Source organism: Delphinus delphis, chromosome 9 (genome assembly GCF_949987515.2).
Source record: "Delphinus delphis chromosome 9, mDelDel1.2, whole genome shotgun sequence".
NCBI classification, from domain to species: domain Eukaryota; kingdom Metazoa; phylum Chordata; class Mammalia; order Artiodactyla; family Delphinidae; genus Delphinus; species Delphinus delphis.
In genome coordinates, this window is record NC_082691.1 from 94,643,633 (window position 1) to 94,666,048 (window position 22,416).

At 41.4% G+C, this 22,416-nt stretch overlaps 1 protein-coding gene across 3 annotated transcripts in view; it reads left to right on the top strand.

Annotated features, from left to right (window-relative positions):
* Positions 1-22,416, top strand: part of AGK (acylglycerol kinase) — an 86,324-nt gene that overhangs the window by 18,210 nt on the left and 45,698 nt on the right. For all 3 annotated transcript variants that reach the window (XM_060021012.1, XM_060021011.1, XM_060021014.1), the window contains exons 3-5: positions 14,045-14,084; positions 16,887-16,966; positions 22,063-22,138. In XM_060021012.1, coding sequence (XP_059876995.1) covers positions 14,045-14,084; positions 16,887-16,966; positions 22,063-22,138 — 196 coding nt within the window. The remainder of the gene's footprint in view (positions 1-14,044; positions 14,085-16,886; positions 16,967-22,062; positions 22,139-22,416) is intronic.

A 22,416-nucleotide genomic window follows, 5' to 3' on the forward strand; every position in this document is an offset into this window, starting at 1 on the left:
GATGATAATCACTAACCCTTAATCAGTGCTTGCCGTGTGTCAGTTCTCAGCAATTTACATTTATTAGCTCATTTTGTCTTCCAAACAACTTCGTGAGATGGTTGTTAATCTCATACTAGTGTGAGATTAATAGCCCTACAAAGATGAAGAAATTGAGGGACAGCAAGGTTGAGTAATTTGCCCAGGGTCACACGGCTGGTCAGTGTCAGGGCCCCGATTCAAAACCAGGGCCTCCTCGTCACCTCTCAGAATGGCTCCTGTGTCTTAGGTAGCGTGAGAGATGAACTATACACTGAGGTTGTCTTAGGCCTCCAGCCCCATAGGGCGTAAGACGGATGATAGAATGTCGTGCTTCTAATCGGGCTTCCTTCTGAGTCAGCTGGGTCTGGGTTCAAGCCTTGCCTTTGTCACTTGCTGATGTGTGACTTTGGGCAGGTTCTTCAAGCTTGCTAAACGTCACTCTTCTTCATCCACACAGTATCTCACAACATTGTTGTGACGTTTAAATGAGATCACCACAGGTCCTGGCACACATTAGAAAGAGCAGCTCCTTTTATCATGGATGAATAAGGCACTCCGTGCTGTGTCCTGTTTGAGTGGCACAAAGTCAGTGTTAGGGCGCCTAAGGCAAAGAGGGCTACTTAAACATTGTTTTATCATGGAAATTTAAAACATAAAAATTCGAGTAGTGCAACGAATCCCCCTGTATTGTCCCCCAGCTTCAACAGATACCAGCATTTTGCTAATCTCATCCCATCTCTCTCCTCTACTTTTTTTTTTTCTGGAATATTTTAAAGCAAATCCCAGATATATCTCATGTCATTTTACCCATAAATACTTTAGTATCTTATCTTTAATAATTAATGAATTTTTAAAAATCACAATACCATTAACATGACCTAACAAAATTAAAAATCCTTTACGTCATCTAATATTCAGTCTGTGTTTATATTTTGCCTGTCGACCCCAAATTCTCTTTTATGGTTTTGTTCAAGTCAATATCAACACGAGTTTCACACATTGCGTTTGATGTCTATTCTTTAGCCTCGTAAACTCTAACCTCCTCCTCTTTTCATAGTATTTACTTGTTTTAGCAACCAGGCATGTCTGCATTTGCCCTTTAGAATTTTTCATCCTCCAGATTTGGCGGTTAACTTATACAGTTCAGTGCTGGGCAGAGCCGTATAGGAATCTGAGCAAAAAGAAAAATCAGTAATACTGAGTCTGCCTTTATTTAAAACTCTGATATTGTGTTCATCATGGGTCTTTACGTTCATTTTGATTTTTTAAAATACTGTATTAAAATGTTTCTCTCCATTCCTATGTCTTCCGGTGCTCCCTTAAATTTTGCACGTGAGGCAAGTGGTTCCTCACTCCCTTCGTTCCAGTCCCGGCCATGAGTTAACTTGTTTCTCTGTCTCGCCTGTGTCTTGTCCACCGGTGATTATGTCTGGCTTCTGAAGCTTTGCTATTCAAAGCGTGAGCCGTGGTCCAGCAGCACAGCTCACTCCTGGGAGCTTATTACAAAGGCAGAATCCTAGACCCCAACCCAGACCTGCTGAGTCAGAATCTGCATTTTAACTGGATCCCCAGGGGGTCTGCGTGCACAGTAAAGTTGGAGGAGCGCTGCTCTGGAGGTGTGATTCCATTCAGGGTTAGCTTGTTTGGCAAGATTTCTTACTGTATCACATCAGGAAGTACGTGGTGTCTGGTTGTCTTGCTTTTGAGGATGTTAAGCTTGATCAGTGGGTTCAGATGTGATCAGCCTGACCCACCTGTTAGAAAGTTGAGAAGTCGATTCCGAGCGCTCCCTGGGGCAACATGGTGAAGAGGAGGGCAGCTAGATGGATTTGAATGTCGACTTACACTTACCAGTCTGCGACCCTGGACAAGGTGCTTCAGCTCTCTGTCTGTAAAATGGGCATCATGGTGGATGCATCTCATTGGGCTGTCATGCAGATTTTCTTAGAACCGGACCTGGCACAAAGCAGGCTCTCCATCAGAGACAGTGCTGCCTTTCCACTTTTCCTTCCTCATTAGAGAAAGCATCTTAACAAAAATGTCTTGAGTGGGGCCTTGCAGACTGGGTGGGACAGTGTTCTAGGTGACATTCATGATTTGAATGTCACTTCTAGGTGACATTCAGAAGTGCACAGTGTATTTTTGGAGATTGGCGAAGAATTTGACTTCACTGGAGTTGTTTTTTTCAGTAGAGTGTGGGGAAAGCCAGATTGGGAAAGGCTTTGACTCTAGGAAGTTTGTAGTATTTGGTGAGCAGTGAAGACTCAGTGAAGATGCTCAAGGAGAGGAGAATGTTGTGAAGTGGAGTTTAGGACATTGAATCCGTCTCCCTGCGCAAGAGACATGGGAGGGAGAAAAGTTCGAAGACTGGGAGGGCATTTCAGTGGTTCACGTAGAAGGTAGGAAAGGCCAGAGCCAGAGTGGTGGCATTAGGGGGGGAAAATAAAAGGGCGGTTATGAAGCTGTGGCAGTGTGAGCAATGCCCGAGCGTGGGCGCTGTGGGCAGACAGACTTCTGTTTGGTCTGGGTTTCGCTGCTTACTGGCCACGTCAAGTTACTTAATTCCCTTAACCTCAGAGCCTCATTTTCCTTATTGGTGAATGGGGACAGTGACGTCTTGTTTAGCAGGTTACCTGTAAGGATTCAATGAGATGGTGCATGTCACGTGCCCGGCTTAGAGTTGCCACTAGATAAATGCTGACCGTAATTATTACTAGATGATTGGGTATCTGGCTGAAGGAGAAATCGTTTTTTAGCTTCAAGTCTAGGATAGTTGGTGATACAGAAAGAGGAAGGTTGCCAGGGAGAATTGGTTTAAGGAGGCGGTATTACATTCCCTTTTAGATGTGTTGAGTTTGAGACCCTGACAGCATGTCCAGGGGTAAGTGTGTCAGATTTCAGGGGGAAATTATGCGGGAGCCACACTTGACTAGACCTGTGCTGTTTCTTTTGGTACAGATTATGGTTCCAATAATGCCTTGTGCTTTATTTCTCAGGATCTCTGCGGTTTCTGACCAAGCAGATGTTTTATTTTTACTTGGACATCCATTCACATTAGCCTCTGACTTTGCAGTCAGTGGTCTGGGACCCGGCTGGTTCAGCAGCAGAAGGTAGCAAGGCTCTTCCCCCTCATGGCTTTTCCTCATTCCTGATTTTGTTGCAATTTGAAGAAAGCAGTTTGTTTTGCATTTTAGCGGTTTCAGGTTTCTTCTCTCTCTGTCTCTTTTTCTGAGCACAAGCTGATGCTGAAATTTGGAGTATTAATAGGTGCTATTTAAAGAAGTTCATTTATGGGCAATTAAATAACATGCCTGTCAGCCCAGATTTGATAGGGAATAGGGGAAGCTTTTTTTTTCCCCTTTTTTTTAAGTGCAGTGAAGTTTATTTTCCCTTTCCTTTTAACTCTTTGTCATATTATTTAGAAAAGAGATTTCTTCTTTTAAAAAAACTGTTGTTTATTTTGCTTCCTTTCTGTGTTTTCCATATGTTTACTAGTGGGAGGTAGAGCGGGATGGGGTTGGACTGAGATGGAATGGCACAGGTATATTTAAGTTATATTTTGTTTTGTAGATTTTACATAATTTTTAGGGGTATTTATATCCGTGGTTTTAGCTGCTCCAAGCACTGCAGAGAGAATAATCATAGCTGATGCTAAAATTAACCCTTCCCCAGGTAGTAACTGACATCTCAAATATTGCATGTGCTGGAACTGCAGAAATACTGACAATAGTAGCTACTAGTTTATGTGTCTATAGGTCAGAAGTTATCCAGATCTGTCCTGAATCTTGGAGCTCAAAGTAAATAATCTCTTTCTGCATGTGATTTATACAGAGCACATTGTCGGGTGGGAGGAAGATCGGAAGGGACTCTCCCTTCCTGTGCTTTCTCCCTGAATACCTGTCATAATCTCTGTGTTGTTTGTTTTCTGTCTTTTCTTTTCTTTTCTTTTTTTTTTTTTTTTTTTTGCGGTACGCGGGGCTCTCGGGCCCAGCCTCTCCGTGGCATGTAGGATCCTCCCGGACCGGGGCACGAACCCATGTCCCCTGCATTGGCAGGCGGACTCTCAACCACTGCGCCACCAGGGAAGCCCTGTCTTTTCTTTCTCTATGCAAATAGGTGCAAGGACCTTGTATATAATTGTTACTTAATTGTTACTTTGTTTGTAATTGTATATGCAAATGTATAATGGTTGACAGAACAGAAAGAACTAGTATTTGGGTTGCCTAGTAAAGTTAATGTTAATACAGTATGTGAAGAAAAGTATGTGGCATAGAATGTTTGAGTTGGCATGTAGGCTAAAAATGAATGGATGGAAAAAAGAGCAGAAAGTGGAAGAAGTAAATGAACCATAAGACAATGTCAGAATACTTGTGAGAATTAGGTAGGGGTAGGAGTCATTGAAAAAGTGGCTAGTGGTAGCATCTCAAAGAACGATGCCCTTTAAAGGCAGCCAAAGCCCGCACTTGAGCGTAACCTAGCAGCTAGCTGGAGACGGTCCTCAGACCTCAGCTCCTGCGGATATTAATACGGCAGTGGAGTCGGAACGGAAATTGGTATTTTAGGGAAAGCTGAGGCTCGAATAAGAGGGTGAAAATAGAAAAAATTCATGTTCTAAGAGGAGAAAGAGAGACAATTTAGGCTTCCTACATGTCCATTTCTCTTGGTCAATGGAATGAGGGAATAAGCGGCAGAACCCATTTCCATCTCTCTGGCTGATGGAAAGTTCTACAGAACAGACCCAAATGATTGGTTTATTATGTGAGAGGAGCCCTCAGGGGATGCCATTTTTCATTAAGTCACTTCCTATCCTGAACTGGAGAGAAGTTTTGTGGAGAAAACCCGAGGAATTAGAAGGTACTTGAAATATTTAGAAGTAGTGGCGTGTTCCACTTAAGCACACATGTATAGACTAAAATGGCTGGGAACAGGTGAGATTGGAGGAAGATAGCTTTTGGATTTCTATATTTCAGAGAGAAAGAATAAGCACTGGTTCAGCTAGAGCTTTGTGCAGCTGCTAGCCATTATTATAGACGGGGCCTTCCTGCTGGGGACAGAGATTGAATCTTTGTCTGGCTAATAAGTGTTTTTGAATTAATGCGTAAAGAGTGGGGTCAGATTTAGTTGGGCTTTTTCCTAAGCCTACTTGCAGGAGATAAGGTAATCATTATAGTTATCAGTCGTGAATTGAGGTGACCATAGCAGAGGCACATGCCTGCGTGTGTGATTAAAGAGTGGACGGAGATTTATTGACTGCTTTTTGTGGCATTCGGGGATGCCCGTAGAGAACAGAGTAGAAGCAGAGTGTTGCGAGAAAAAAGGCCGTTGTTGAGAATGAGAAGGCTTAAGTTCTCCTGCTCAGTCTTTGAGTAACTTCTGTCTAACGATGGGCAAATCCCCAGGCCAGAATTTTCTCAGACTAGATCAATTGGGTATTTTTTAGGAGCTCAAAGGAGATGGCACTGTTGAAGGATTCCCTCATTAAGTGAACGTACCAGAATCACGTGGGGTTTAGGGATTGGCACTACATAAGAGGTGTGCGTGGGTGTGGGTGTGGGTGTGGTGTGTGTGGTGTGGTGTGCGTGTGTGTGTGTGGGGGGGGTGTGTGTGGTGTGGTGTGTGTGGTGTGGTATGGTGTGGTGTGGTGTGTGTGTGGAGTTGTGTGGTGTGGTGTGTGTGGTGTGGTGTGGTGTGGTATGTGTGGTGTGGTGTGGTGTGGTGTGGTGTGTGTGTATCTCTTGCCAATGGAAAGTCGTGTCATTTGATTGGTGGGGATCAGCCTGTGTTGGGGGAGGTTGAAAAGCACTGGACTAGATAATTTCTGAGGCCCTGCCCAGCCTTAAACATGTTCATTGTCAGCAAATGGAACTTGGGTTTGGATGCCTTTGATAAAGGCATTTTATTTAGCTTTAAATAAAATACCTTTAAAGCTGTAGAACTTTAACACTTTGACAAAGAAATAAATAAAGATAGTAAAAACAGGGATTGTAGACTTGAAAATTAGTGTAAATGTTCAGGAAGCCATGGTTAAATAGTGGGTAAATTGATATCTCTGGGGTAAATCACACATCTTACGTATTAAATGGGGTGAAACATATTTTGACAAAGGCCTGCTGGGAGGACTGACTTTATTGAGACAAGATACAAAAGGGGTTGCTGTATCAGCTCATTCCTCAGAGAAGCTACTTTCTCTAGATTTTTAATTTCATTGGTGACTTATTCATTCTTGCTAACCATGGATTTGACTGACTCCTTCCCTCCCTCCCTCCCTCCCTCCTTCCCTTCTTTCCTTCTTTCCTGTTTTGGCAAATAACAGTCTTGGGAAAATGTTCTTGACTTGCTTTATATTATTATTAAAAATGTTTATCTTTGCATTGTTAAATATACCTAAGTACAGAAATCTATCTGGAAGGATATTCCACTCCTGGATATACATCGAAAAAAACAGAAACACTAATTTGAAAAGGTACAATGCACCCCAGTGTTCATAGCAGTATTATTTACAACTGCTAAGGTATGGAAGCAACCTAAGTGTCCATCAACAGAGGAATGGATAAAGAAGATGTGGTGTGTGTGTGTGTATATATACTTACATACATACAGTGGAATACTGCTCAGCCATAACAAAGAATGAAATTTTGCCATTTGTAGCCACATGGATGGACTTGGAGGGCATTATGCTAAGTGAAATAAATCAGATAGAGAAAGACAGATACCGTATGATATCACTTATATGTGGAATCTAAAAAATACAACAAACTAGTGAGTAAAACAAAAAAGAAGCAGACTCACAGATATAGAGAACGAACTAGTGGTTACCAGTGGAGAGAGGGAAGGGAGGAGGGACAATATAGGGATGGGGGAAAAAAGGGTTATGGGATTATATGAAATCGTGTGTGTGAAACTTGAAAATTGTAAAGCACTGTAGAATTTAAAGAATCATTCAAAAAAAACCTTAAAAAAATCATTACTGTTTTCATTGTTGTCTTGGAGTTTCTAATCAGCATACTATCCATTTTCTTCTATCCAAATGAACATTCTTCAGCCCTCAAAGATCAAGCATTCTTGTTTAAGGGGCTGCATTGCTTCCGGCTTTGTCACATGCCTTTCTCTTAGGCAGGGACAGTCAGCATTTTCCCATGAATGACAGGCTCACTGCAGCAGCCCTTGGGTGGGGAATTGGAGGTGGCATGGGCTTGAGGAGGAATCTGTAGTTTGAAACCTTTGCCGTCTTGCACACAAGACAGTCGCTTCTCAAAGGTTCATTTTCATCTTTGCTTCCGTTTCCACTCTATCCCTGCTGACAAGCAGTGGGTGCCACCACTGCAATATAATGATTAATTATTCTAGTACACTTTGATTAGCAGAAGTAGTTGTTACAAACATCTACACTTGAAATCTGTTTTGTGTAAAGCAAAAGCTGTGTTTGCGTGCATGAAGGGAAAAGCTGGTGGTGGAAATTGCTGTACAGTTTGCCTCTGGACTATAGCGGGAAGTCTTTTTTGGGAGATAGGATGGACCCATGTGATTTTTCTCTCCGTGTAGAGTTGTTATTGAAATAACAACTTATCTTATTTTGCAGTACTAAAGTAATAAATAAAACATTTACGGCTCGGAATAAATTGAGCGCAGCCCACTTCCTGTGGTAGCAGGCATTGTTCATATTCTATTAAAGCCCCAGGCAGGGTGACATCAGCAGATTTTTTCATTTTCTAATCCAGAAGCTTGTAATTTCTTTCTGTCAAAGAGCCCGCATTTTAGTACTGAGCAGACCTTCAAGGACTCTTTTTGATATGACTACATTTTGTGGCACCTCTTTTAAATTGTGTTAAGCTTCAATTCTCTCAGGAGGCAGCATGCTGTCGTGGAAACAGCATGGGCTTGGAATTTATATACAGTCCTTTTTTTTTTTTTCCTGGTCACAGGGTCTTCGTTTCACAATCAGATTCTTGACTCATTAGCAATCTGGAATTTCTGACACCGAACTCAGCCACTGGGACAGTTCTTACGGTGCCTCCTGGTGTACCAAAAGGAGTTCTTGACTTAGCCTTTCCAGAGGGTTCTAGTTCCATTACCCTCTCTGGCAAATATACACACGTGCGCGTGCGCTCACACACACACACCTCCCTGGGTCTTCTTGATCTAGTAAAGTTCCTGTGACTGTTTGAAGTTTCCCCTCCTCTCCTGTCCTGCCCCACAGTGAGCCCTCCTCTTGCCCTTTGGTGGTCATGACACTGAAGAAGCATCCCAGCTGATCTCTTGGTTCAAGAATGCCAGATACTCCTACAAAGAATAACCTTCAGTTTATCCTCCAGAACAGAGGCTGCCTGTCTGGGCACAGGGAGTCAGTCTCTCGTGTTCAAACACTTGCCACTTATTTATTAAACAGTTATTTATTGAGTATCTTAGATTACCTACAAGAGTCTGTGCTCTGTGCTGTGGAAGAGAAAAGGTGAATTATCCATGACTTCAAGACAGTTATAATCAAGGAGGAAAGATACGACAAGCAGCTTTGTGTGTGGTGAGGTAAGGGTGTGGGTGGTATTGTTTGGCCTCGATTTGTTTTAAAGGGAGAGGGGATAAAATGACCACATCCTTGGAGGGGAAAAGTGCAGTCCGCTGTGTCTTTTAGGAACAGCAAGGCATGCAGTTTGCCAAGAGTAGAGGCAACATCGAGAGCATGATGGGAGATAAGGGAGAGGATGCTTAGCCTCTTTCCTTGCTTGTCCACCACATCTTTCCTTTGGCTTTGAGATGAGGTGCAGTCTCCGTTTACTTGGGAGTCATTTGGTGTTCTCTGTGGAGGGTCCCAACGTGCAGGGTATGTCTTCCTGCTTCTGCTTCCACCTCCTCATGGAGATGATCTTATCCCCTCTCACCCCTCTTATTACCATGTGTATCTTTAGTCAAGAGCTCTGTCTGGAATTCCAGATGTTCCAGTTGTCCCCTGGAACCTTCCACCTGCTCTCTCATCACTGCCTCAGATCGACCAGTCCAAAACTAAACTCAGCTTCCTCCCTCCTCTACCTGTCCCTCCTCCTGCCTTCCATCTCTGTGACTTTTACCACCTTCCACTGCCTTCCACTGGAAGAAATGTGGGCCCCATCTTTGACCCCTCCCTTCTCATTGGTTCCCCCGAACCAGCCCTTAAGTTTACCTCCAAATGTCTGCTGAGTCTGTCTTCTCTCCGTCCCCACTACCTCCATCCTGGCTCTAGTCCTCCTCGCTGACCTGCGTTCCTGAAGAATCCTCCCTGGCTCCCTGGATTCAATCTTACCTTTGACCCTTGCCCTCTTGACACTGCAGCCAGAATGATCCTTCTACAATGTAAACCTGACCATATCAGTTCTCTTCTTAAAACCCTTTAATGGCTTCTTATGGCCCTTAGGATGAAATCCCCATTCCTTAAATAGGTTAAGAAAGGCTCTTGGTCTGGCCTGTACCTGGCTCCTCCGTGGCTTCCTGCCTGCAGCTGTCCCGAACTGCTTTCAGTTTCCTACCTTGGTCGTGATCTAGCGCTTGCAGGCTTTTCACATTCTCTTTCCTCTGCCTGCATTCTCCTCCCTATTTTCGCCTGGCTACTTTTTATTTATCTCCCAGATCTCAACTTCACTGTCCCTGTAAAAAGTCTTCTCTAATTCCTTCAAGGCGAGGTTAGATGCCCCTATTATATGCCTCTTTCATGGTGCACATAAAAGTCACATCATTTGATGATCGCCAGTCGAATTGCCTTTCTTCCCTTCTAAAGTGTAAACTTCACGAGGATGGGGAATGTTGGGCTTATTCACTGGTATGTCCCAGACATCTAGCACAGTGCCTGGCATGTTATCTATCAAGAAACATGTCTTTTACTATATCACTGGTATTTAGCAAGAGCTATTCTTTGCCAGTGGATCCTACGCTTCTTCAGGTCAGGACCAAATCTTGTTCATGGTGCTGTACCTGGCACCTTGTGTTAAATAAGTTTGTTTCACCAATCACTTTTGGGAGCTTTATTCCACCTGAACTTATTAAAAAAAATTATATGGTTGTAAATCTTAAGAGTTATATTAGATGAAACTAGGAAGTAATGTGATAAATTTAATAAATGTGCTATAATGTATACATCCAAAGGAGTATTGCCCATTCAGTATTGTCTGAAATTAAGAAGAGAGAGCCTTAAGGCACTTACTGTAGGGTTAGGTTGGCGTGGGTTTGAAACCCAGCTCTCCCGCTTCTCTGAGCCTGGACTTCCTCATCAGTAAGATGAGACTATAATGCCTGCCTTGGCAAGGTTGTTGCAGAGATTAAAGGTTTATGAAAAGAACTGCCATAGTGTCTGGCACACAGTAGTAGTTCTGTGAATTTTAAGTTACTTTCTATTCCACCAATGCAGCCGTTACAGAAAATGTTTTTGAAATTTCTTTTTTGAAATAGTTTTTAGAGCTTTCTGTAGACCATCAGAATATGTCAATAGGAGAAATATTTTTTCCTCTGAGGATACGTTTGATTTTTAGATACAGTTTGGTTCAGAGAGCGTGATCAACATAGTTAATACCACTTTTGCTATTTAAAAAATTAAGTGTGATTATAACGAGGATTTCTTTTCAGTGTCTAAAGTGGTACATATTCTGGCTTTCTCACAGGTGGCATCGGCAGCACGCACGTTCCATTAGACACGGTAAAATCCAGGGAATTAACGATCAAAAAATCGATTGATATTGAATAGCCGGCTGATCAGGCAGTATCAGTAAGCTCGAGAGAGCTGAGATCTTGAATAATACACTTCATCACAAGTTTAACCATCAAAATTTTACTCCTAGCAAAAAAGAATTGAGGAAAAAAATGATCCAAGGTGCTACCCATATTCTTGTATATGTTTGGGAGTCTTGTGTTTTCAGCTGGGTCCACAGGCATCAGCGTGGCTGATTCAGTAAGGAAGATGGTATCTACTAGTGACCCAGAGGAGCCTGGCGCCCTCGGAGGCCTGTCCCTAGTAGGAAGAGGAGGAGCTGGCTGGGGGAAATGGACAGGGGTGTAGAGATAGGCACTCAGCTTTTATAGCAGCATATACTTGTACAGGATAATCCACAGGATGTCTTTATAGGAAAAGAGTGGAGGCACAGGTCATTCTGTCTACTAGGAAAAACACTTTGAGGCAGGTGGTTGCAGGAAGACAGTCCTGTGAGGCTGGAAGTGGTGCCCCAGGCAGTATGGAAGCTAGACTGAGGGTTAGCCGAGCCCGGGGGAATCTGGTGACAATGCTCAGCTGACTACAAGGAACCCGGTTTTATTTTATGATCTGGCAGTCACTGAGGGCTCAGTATCTCACCTCGTCATTGTGCAGAAGGGCATGAGCATGAGGGATCAAGTCAACTGTAAAGGGTGACCGACATGTTAATTATTTTTAAATATTTTACTAGTTTGTACCCTGAATTTACCTCATCTTACATGTGTGTATATTTTGTTGATGTTAGAATAATTCACCGGGAGCAGCTGATGGAGGGGCATGCGAAGAGAAGAGCAGAACGTGAATATTTGTGACTCTTGGGTGGGGGAGGGGAGGGGAGCTTGTAGGACTCCCTTTGCCATAAGGTAGTAGGGAGCAGTGTCACTCAAGCAGGGGACTGAACCTGGCTGTAAAGGCGCCTTGTGGGGTAGACCTCACAAGGGATCGGTCCCCCTCAAATCTTCGTTGTAAAACCGTAAGTGCTTTTGAGGTACTGGTGTCATTATAATTGTAATGGGACATTGTCATTGCCCTTAGGTTTCAGGTGGGCAGCAGAGATACTTCCCCTTAGGGAAGAGACACCTTCTCATAGAAGCTGACTGCTCTGTGAAATCTAGGGGTCCTCTTCCAGCCTGGCTATGGAAGAAAAATCCATAGCCTTGGACGGCAACCATGGCAGAAAGCAAAAGATTGTTTAATTTTTTTAGTTCAAATTTAAATGTCAAAATTAGATTTGAATTACTATAAAAATGCAAAATTCAAGGTCTTTGATGTTATGAAAAAGGTCTAGACAGAAAATTTAAGTGAAATAACACTTTTCTCCTTTTAATTGTTTCCTATAAATTGTTTATTGGTCATGTTTTCTGGGTATTAGTTTTCTTAACTGTTGTTAACCAGGCTGAAGGCATTATCTTAGCAGTGCCAGCAACATGCATTAGAATTGACTCTTACAAGGAGAAGACTCTGGAACCCAGTAGGCAGTCAGCCATTTAAAGTGCTCTTAAGGTATAAGTGGCACAAACATTTTAGAAAGCTTTATGCTGAATAGATGAACATGTTCTGATAGAATGTTTTCATTTTTGCAAGGCAAAATTTTGCCTCATGCCCAAATTTTCTGTTTATGATATAATTGAGTATCTGACTGTGATATAAAAAATGAGAGATTTAGATCAGCGGTCCCCAACCTTTTTGGCACCAGGGACCAGTTTCGTGGAAGACAGTTTTTCCAGGGACCGGGTGTGCGTAGGGGATGGTTTTGGGGCGATTCAAGCGCATTACATTTACTGTGCACTTTATTTATTATTACATTGTAATATATAATGAAATATTTATACAACTCACCATAATGCAGAATCAGTGGGAGCCCTGAGCTTGTTTTCCTGCAACTAGATGGTCCCATCTGGGGGTGATGGGAGACAGTGACCCCCGACGTGTGTTGCTTATGTCCAGTCTGCTCCGTAAGATGCAGCTTAATTGTCACTTGCCACTCACTGATAGGGTTTTGATATGAGTCTGCAAGCAGTTGACTTATTATGGTCTCTGTGCAGTCAAACCTCTCTGCTAATGATAATCTGTATTTGCAGCCGCTCCCCAGCGCTAGCATCACCGCCTCAGCTCCACCTCAGATCATCAGGCATTAGATTCTCATAGGGAGTGAGCAACCTAGATCCCTCACACGTGCAGTTCACAGTAGGGTTCGAGCTCCTATGAGAATCCGAGGCTGCCGCTGATCTGACAGGAGGCAGAGCTCAGGTGGTAATGCGAGCGATGGGGAGCGGCTGTAAATACAGATGAAGCTCTGCTCGCTCACCCACTGCTCACCTCCTGCTATGTGGCCTGGTTCCTAGCAGGCCACAGACTGGTACCGGTCTGTGGTCCGGGGGTTGGGGACCCCTGATTTAGATAAAACACTAGCAGAAGCAACTACATATTAAATTTATCTCTGGCAAATGACCTGAATAATTTCTACTGGATAAGAAAAATGCAGGGTATGTGCATTCATTTTCTACTGCTGCCCTAACAAATTACCACAAACTTAGTGATCTAACACAGCACAAATTTATTATGTTATGGTTTTGTGGATTAGAGGTCCAACACAAGTCTCACTGGGCTAAAATGACGGTGTTGGCAAGGACAGCGTTCCTCTGGAGGCTCTGGGGTGAACCCATTTCCTTGCCGTCACAGCTTCTGGAGGGTACCCACACTCCTTGACTTACGGCCGCCTTCCATCTTCAAAGCCAGTGAGGTTGCATCTTTCTGACCATCCTTCCATGGTCATATTTGCTGCTGAAGTCTCTCTGCTTTTAAGGACCCTTGTGGTTTGATTGGGCCCACCTGCATAATCCAGGATTCTCTCCCTATCTCCAGATCCTAACTTAGTCACATCTGCAACATCCCTTTTGCCACATAAGATAACATTTTCAGGTTCTGGGATGTGGACATCCTTTTTTTTTTTTTTCTTTGGCCGAGCCACGCAGCTTGCAGGATCTTAGTTCCCCAGCCAGGGATTGAACTCAGGCCCATGGCAGCGTAAGCACTGAGTCCTAACCACTGGACTGCCAGGGAATTCTCAGATGTGGACATCTTAGAGGGAGGAGGGATTATCATGCCTCCCATAGTACGGAAACGTAACGCCGGGTTTCATTCAGAGAAAGTATTTTTCAAATGTGCCCATGATTTGTTACAGGTCTTAAGAAACTTTGACTTGGGTATTTTACAGGGAAGAGTTATACATATTTCTAAAAATGATGATGATTTGCTTGGATCTGAACCTACTTATTAAAGCTAACGTTCATTCTGTTTTGTTTACTTTGATAGTGATAACCTACTAAGGAGAGCAGCCTGTCAAGAAGCTCAGGTAATGCCATTTAATATGAAACAATTAAAACCCGCCTTATCTCCACTGTGCAGAAATCTCAGGCTGTTCCAGGGGGACTTGCACAGTGCCTTGCATCAGCGCAGCTTGGCTATTTTTTCCCCACTATCGGGGTGAATCAGGCTGCCAGCCAACTCTGAATAGAACTGGAGGAGGTTAACAATCTGGTGAGGAGCAGTTCCGACGCCCACCCCTTTAGACTTGTTTACTTCTGGATTAGTCCAGAGAACACAGAACTGGACTGGTTGGCACTCTGGGAATTTGTTCATGTCTGCAGGTGTCCTTGAAGATCTGGCTAAAGCCCGAATCATCCCTAATCCGAATAACCCCCAAGGATATCAGTTCAGAACAGGTGTTACCTCTCAAAGTCAAATCTTCTTAAAACTGTTGATTCATATTTTTAAAGCCTGTCTCTTTAGCACAACTGATTCAGACCCTCTCCCATGATATTGCACTTAAATATTCATCTATCTAGTTGTAGCTGAATTGTTAATCCTTTCAGGTTTAAGGCCACAATTTTGTTCTTCCCTCCCCTCCAAACGTGTGCGTTATACCTTGCAGATTAATTTGCACGACTGAGTTGCCTTCTTGTTACGTCATTCAGGCATACGATGTCAGAAATACCAAAAAAGAAACATGAAACTAAAAAATGACAAAAGACATGATGCATTTAGTAGGAGAGGTGGGTGGCAGACCTCATGTTTGTTTTTGAAATGTTTCCGTGGATGACAATGACAATAGATACTATTAATAAATTCCTCTCTTTAGTGATTCCCTAACTGTTCTAAATCTTTTCAAGAATTCAATTGCTTTGTTGTTTTTATCTCTTATGGCTCTAAGCTGTTTTGGAAATCAATTCAAATAAACTTTAATATTAAATTTGAGGTGATCTTTACCCCAAGCTAATTTTCCACTAGCAACTGGAAAATCCTCTTGGGAGGGGAAGGCTTTCCCCCTTGAAGGAAGAGTGGTCATGGGGTACTCCCTTTCTTGTGCAAAGTAAATACCTCCACCTCTGTTCTGAACTCCATCTCCTCTTACTTTTCCCACTGTTCTAACTCTCCACTTCCCGACACCCATTTAGCTCCTTCCATCTGAAAAAAGGAAGCGAATTCATCCTTATAGCCTCCTCCCTCTAGTTACTTTTCCTGTCTGTGTCCTTCCCTTTTCAGTCTAAATTCTTGAAAGAATATGATTTTTTTTTTTTTGCGGTACGTGGACCTCTCACTCTTGTGGCCTCTCCCATCGCGGAGCGCAGGCTCAGCGGCCATGGCTCACGGGCCCAGCCGCTCCGCGGCATGTGGGATCTTCCCGGACCGGGGCACGAACCCGTGTCCCCTGCATCGGCAGGTGGGCTCTCAACCACTGCGCCACCAGGGAAGCCCGATTTTTTTTTTTAATCTCACATGAACTCACCTCATTGTAGTCTCATGTAAACCTGAGACATGAGTTGCAGGTAGATAAGACTTCTAGAGGCTAAAAACCCAGGACCAGGAGGAATAATCTAGAACTGTAGATCTGGAATCTGGCAGGTTAATTAAATCATTTCTGGCCAAATTCCAGAAATAGTATGGATAGAAAAAGAACAAATTACGATATTTAGAGATTTGGCAGCAAAATGTTAAGATCTAACTCAATAAGAGTGAAAACAGAGTAGTAATTATAACGTACACAGAAACTTTTTACAAAGAAATAGTGTGTCTTTCTGAAGTATTCAGAAATAGAAGTTTATTTTTTTTAAAGCAAGAAATAGACAATGGTGACAAAGGATCTCCAGTGGGCTGTCAGGGAGGCGGTAGAGTTGGGGTCAGTTACTTAATAAAAATCTTGGTGTAACTGCCATTTTTCTCCTATATTTACTTTGTGCTTCTGTACTCAATTCTACCTCCTTGGCCCAGACCTACTTCCCACAATCTAAGACTCGCAATTTTGCCCTCTTTGGGGTTTTCCTATTCTCATTCCTTTTATTGACCACCTTCTCCTCCCGTTACTTCCCATTTTCACTCCTCGCATCTAGTCCTCTGGGTGTCGTAACTCTGCCTCATCATTTATTAGCTCTTTAGAGCTGATAGAGTAGAAGTTTGGAGTTAGATTCATATAAATTCTAGGCTTGTAATTTATTAACACTTTGACTTTGACTGACTTAATCTCTCTGAATCTTGGCTTTCTCATCTATAAACATGGGAATATTTAATACCTCCTTGGTTTCTAAGAACTAAGAATTAATATGTGTGGAAGTGGCAAATACTAGGTGCTTAGTAAATATTAATTACATTTCTTTTCCTGTACCAGTTGATGCTACTTATCAAGGTTGCAAAGAAAGGAGGCAAATTGAGTATTAGATTTATTTTTTATGTGTATAAAGATACGAAGATTAACTGGTAACATGAAGATTCTTCATGAATGAGCTTTAGTAATAAGTTAAAAGAGAAAAAGGTTATATTCTGAAAACTGAAGACAAATTAAACTTCCCTTGTGACAGACTACGGACTTACTGGTTGTAATGAACCTAGTCATATCTTACAGAGAAAAGAAAAGTTACTTACCTTTAGTAGGTGAATGAAGCAGGGCGTTTTATTACAATATAAAATTCAGCTTATTTTCATTAAATAAAGGTGCACTTTTATTGTTGTTGTTTATGGTGGGGTTGTCAACATGAAATCCGTTTCCCCAGGGTAGACACCGTATCTGCCAGTAGTAAATTCTTTTGGAATGAAAGAATATCTGTGCTCACTAACTGAATAGACGGACATTTACTGAAAACTTCTCTTTTTTCCTTTTTAGGTGTTTGGCAGTCAACTTATTCCTCCCAATGCACAAGTGAAGAAGGCAACCGTCTTTCTCAATCCTGCCGCTTGCAAAGGGTAGTTCAGTCTGTGACTTGTTATAGATTTGGTTTTTCTAAGGGGAAGAGAGTCACAGAATACTAGGCAGCTGGTTGGATTGTGTGGAATTGGAGCTACTAGGTTCAGTACCCTTGTAGCAATAAGATTCAATTGTAATGTAGAAATCACGGTTAATCAGATATAACTGTAAAGCTAACTGATGCCTAGCTAACTGGTCTAATTGAAGTTTAATAATTATTCCAGAATTAACACTCTCAAATCAGTCTTATCTGCTTGGTGGTAGCCCCCTTGGGAACAACTTCTGCTGCTGTGATGTAAATTATGGGTCCATCTCTGTTACAGGATGTTCAGAGATTGCCGAAAGCACTGTGGCCTTGTGAGGTCAGAAGCATTCTTTCCCAAAGTGGTGAATGTAGAGTTAGGTCTTGGAGGTCAGTCAGGGGAGAACACTCAGTGTTCCCGACTGACGAAATGGCCCATGGGGCAGGGGCCTACAGACAGGAGTGCCGACTAATGTCCTTTGCTGTGTCACAGGAAAGTCTGTAAACTGGTCTGGTTGGCCTCGAGGGGTCATGTGAGGCAACTCTGAGAATTAAGATGTGAAGAATAGTTGGGACCTTGGTTGACAGTCATGTGTCCGTGTTCATTTATTGTAACAAATGTACCACACTGGTGCAGGATATTGAAAGTGAGGGAGGTTTTTTGTGTGTGTGTGTGTGCGTGTGTGTATGCATGTGTGTAGGGGAGCAGGGGGTATGTGAGAACTCTCTGTATTGTCCACTCATTTTTACTGTGAACCTAACAACTGCTCTAAAAAATAGTCTATTAATTTTTTAAAAGTACTATAAGCAAAATAAAAACTTTTTTTTTTTTACATTGCTAGTTAGGTACAACTCTTTCAGTTGGAAAGGTAAATAAGACTTTTGGTGGCTTATAGAAGAAATCATTTAAAATTTAAAATTATTTTTTAAAAATAGTAAGAATTAAAGGGTTGAGGGGGAGAAAAAAGTGATACCTTTTTTTCTATCTAACGGCCAGAACAATTCTTTTTGTCCTGACTGAGGAAAAATTAATAAGTATGTATTAGATTGGATTCTCTAAGTTCGAAGTCAAATGACATTAATAAGAACAACAACAAAAAGCATAGTTGGGAGTAGCTTCTAAGTGGTGAGGTTAACACTGGAGAGAAACGCAGGGGCTCTGAAATAAGTTTCTCTAGTCATTTCTTGGGAGGTAGTGTGTGTGGCTTCACAGATGTGAGGGCTAGTCACGCCTTATTTCTTTTGAATTCAGCAGTTTAAGATATTTACCTACAGGTTGTCTAAATCGGCTCCATTACTCTAATTGAATCATATTTGCCCACCTTTGTTGGAACCACTTCCCGCCCCCATAAACGTACCAGTCATAAGGCCTCTTGTTCATTCTTGTTTAAAACCAGCGCTGAACAAAAATATCAACAAAGGTTCTAACACAACACAATCAAAATACCCAAGATAACTAGTCACTGGTGGCCTGTGGGAGAAGCTAGCAGGGAACTGGGTGTATCCTCTGTATACTCTGCTCTGCTCTGTGATACGGTCGGTGTTGCTTAACTTCTTAAATCCTCAATTTACTCATCTGTAGAGTGTGAAAAGTAATAGCACATGCCTTATAAAAATTACCATGTAATTCTTTAGGATTAAATGAGGTAATGCCTATAAGGTATTCAGCATTCTTTCCATTTCATAGTTAGCACCTGATAAAAGAAATATAAGCTGCTGTTCTTGGTATTACTGACCTGTAGGCTGGGTCAGAAGGTTCTCTACTTGGCTCTCCCACCCTGGGATCTCTCCTTTTGCCTCCGTTGTTGTAACTGCTCCAGGTCCTGTTCCTCTAGAGATCTAGTAAGTTAGTAACTTGCTAATTCTCTTGAAATATATGGTAGTTTGTTTAAGCTATAATCAGTCATTTTGAGTTCCTACTTGAGATATTTGCATTTTTAAAAAATGAATAAACTTTTCTTTTAGAGAAGTTTTAGGTTCCGTTTACACGTAAGTGTATTTGCGTTTTTAAAGGTAGGTTCTTGTTGAAAAGTGTAATACCTTTACCTGCAGGCTAGGGTAAGGAAAGTGTTTCTTTTCTAAAGTCATGGTCCCCTTTAACAAGGTGAATCCCTGCAAGCTTCTAGGAAGCAGCCACTTTGGAACTCTCCAGCATCTTTTTTTAAAGCTTTCACTGTACTATTTTTGTCATCTTGACTCTGACCTGACACATAATTTATAATTTATCATGTAGCTATTTCATTATGTAGTACTGGTTTAAAACTACATTAGAGCTTTAGGAAATAACTGTTTTGCATTAATAAATGATACATTAAGGAGTAATTATTTTGTGTGTGCGTGTGAACCTGCAAATTGCTAGAGGTATAGAAAGTTTTATTTAACTCTGGTGCTATCTCACCCTTAATTATATAATAAATAATACATTTATTACTGGTAACACTTGCTGTTCAATCTTTTATATGGAACATTAGAAGGAAAAAAAATGCCTTCACTTCCACTTTAGAGATTTTCTGTACCTGTGGCATCACAAAGATGTGAATAAAGGCCCAAATGTTCAAATCTTTTTTCTTTCTTTCTTTTTTTTAATTGAAGTATAGTTGATTTACAGTCTTGTGTTGGTTTGAGGTATACAGCAAAATGATTGTTATATATACATACATATATTTTTTTCAGATCCTTTTCCATTGTAGGTTATTATAAGTTATTGAATATAGTTCCCTATGCTATACAGTAAATTCTTATTGTTTATTTTATATATAGTAGTGTGTATCTGTTAATCCCATACTCCTACTTTATCCCTTCCCCCTTTGGTAGCCATAACTGTTTTCTATGTCTGTGAGTCTGTTTCTATTTTTAAATAAATTCATTTGTATTATTTTTTAGATTCCACATATAAGTAATATCATATAATATTTGTCTTTCTCTTTCTGTCTTACTTCACTTAGTATGATAATCTCTAGGTCCATCCATATTGCTGCAAATGACAATATTTCATTCTTTTTATGGCTGAGTAATATTCCTTTATATATAATGTATATAATATATTCTACACACACACACACACACACACACACACACACACACACTTTATCCATTCATCTGTTGATGGACACTTAGGTTGCTTCCATGTCTTGGCTATTGTAAATAGTGCTGCTATGAACACTGGGGTGCATGTATCTTTTCGAATTAGAGTTTTCATATTTTCTGGATATGTGCCCAGGAGTGGGATTGCTGGATCATATGGTACTTCTAGTTTTAGTTTTTTAAGGAACCTCCATACTGTTCTCCATAGTGGCTGTACCAATTTACATTCCTACCAACAGTGTAAGAGGGTTCCTTTTTCTCCACACCCTCTCTAGCATTTATTCTTTGTAGACTTTTTGAGGATGGCCATTCTGACTGGTGTGAGGTGATACCTCATTTTACTTCTACAAATCTTATTTTTTTTTTTAAATTAATTAATTAACTTATTATTTATGGCTGAGTTGGGTCTTCGTTGCTGCGTGCGGGATTTCTCTAGTTGCAGCGAGCGGGGGCTGCTCTTCATTTCAGTGCATGGGCTTCTCATTGCGGTGGCTTCTTGTGTTGTGGAGCATGGGCTTTAGGCGTGCGGGCTTCAGTAGTTGTGGCTTGCGGGCTCTAGAGCGCAGGCTTAGTAGTTGTGGTGCACGGGCTTAGTTGCTCCACAGCATGTGGGATCTTCCCAGACCAGGGCTCGAACCCGTGTCGCCTACATTGGCAGGCGGATTCTTAACCACTGCACCACCAGGGAAGCCCAAATCTTATTTCTTAAACTAACTCAGAGGAGCTTATAGATGTGTTGTAAGTGATTAATACAGCTGATTGAGACTTCACCAGAGTTTTGCTTCGCAGAGATAGATCTAATCCACTTCCACTTGACCCCTTTCTTATCAACCCAGAAATGAAAGCAACCCTGCAAGGAGAAATGTTTACAGTATCACCAGCTCACCTTTTATTGTTGGGTTAAGCCCCAGAAATGGTGATCTGGAAAGGAGAAATTTCCATTTAGCCTTTCATGTTCATTCTTACAAGCATTCAGAGCTGTAGAAGAGGGAGGATATGTGTGTTTAATTTGCTTATTACGTGCTCAGGTGTGCCCTTGGTTCAAGGTATTTTTTTGGTTCTTGTAAAAATTTGCTCAAGCTTCTCAGTTTCTATTTTAATTCATAATCAGAAATGTTTTATGTTCTGTGTTCCATTTGATAGCTATTTCTTTTTAGTTTAAAGAATGTTGAAGTTGGTCTGTGCATAACTCTACATGTTCCTCATTCACTACCTTTGTGTCTGTTTCTAGTATAAAATATTCTTAAGAAAGTTGAAGCATGCATCACTGATAAAAAATAATAATCTTTCTGAAAGAGGACTGAGTAAATGTGGATGTAAAAGTTAGATGTTTGGTGTTGATTGTTTTGAAAGTACTAGTTTTTATTTTTGTTTTGTGATGTGATAGTTGAAAATATTTGGGTAAAAGACAAGTCAGCTGATTGGTATGTTTTAACATTTATTCAACTCTGAGACTCTGCAATTGGGGACTTTTTTGCAACTTCTGTATCCCTTGATTTCTAATACATTCTCAGTCAACCACTGGAATGTAAATAAGTTCCGTGAGGGCTTATTACATTATACCTCAGTTACATGTATTTTTGTCTGCCTTGTCCTGTTGTTTGCCCAGTTCCTAGATGTGTCTAGCACACAGTAGAGGCTCAGTAAGTGCTTGTTGAGTGAATCAGACATTGTTGCCTGAGTGGAGCCATATCCAGTGTACACACTTCCTCTAGAGGAACTAGATTGTGCACTGTAAGCATCCCACATGGGTGAGAGCTTATTGTATTAGACAAGGGGCAAAATCTTGGAGGCCCCAGAGTGAAAGAGTCCACGTTTATATCCAGAGAAACTCATTACTCTTCACCAGCCTTCCTGTCCTTGAACAAATAGAGGAAACGTGTTCTCTACGCTATTTCTTGTTCTCTTCTAGAGAAGGTGGTTGGGCTTTTTATATTTCCTCTTGAGAACTTGTGTTAAAATATTTGTGTTTTTTTCCTTTGTCTACAGCAAAGCCAGGACTCTATTTGAAAAAAATGCCGCCCCGATTTTACACTTATCTGGCATGGATGTGACTATCGTTAAGGTGAGAACTGCTCTAGAATGTTGATTTTATCCAAGCTACCCCTCCTTATAACATATCCTCTTCTCTTGACTTCTTAGCAAAAATCACTTATCACTTAGAAGATAAGATTAATAAGATAATATTGTTTTTTCCAACCATGGTCAGCTTTTCACTTTCAGAACAAGATTAAATGGGGCCATGAACTTGGCTTCTTTCATCTGACAGATAAGACGTGGAACTATTGTCTCTTGGAAGATGAAAGTTGTTACAGCTGTAAGAATTCTTTTTCTGACTATTAA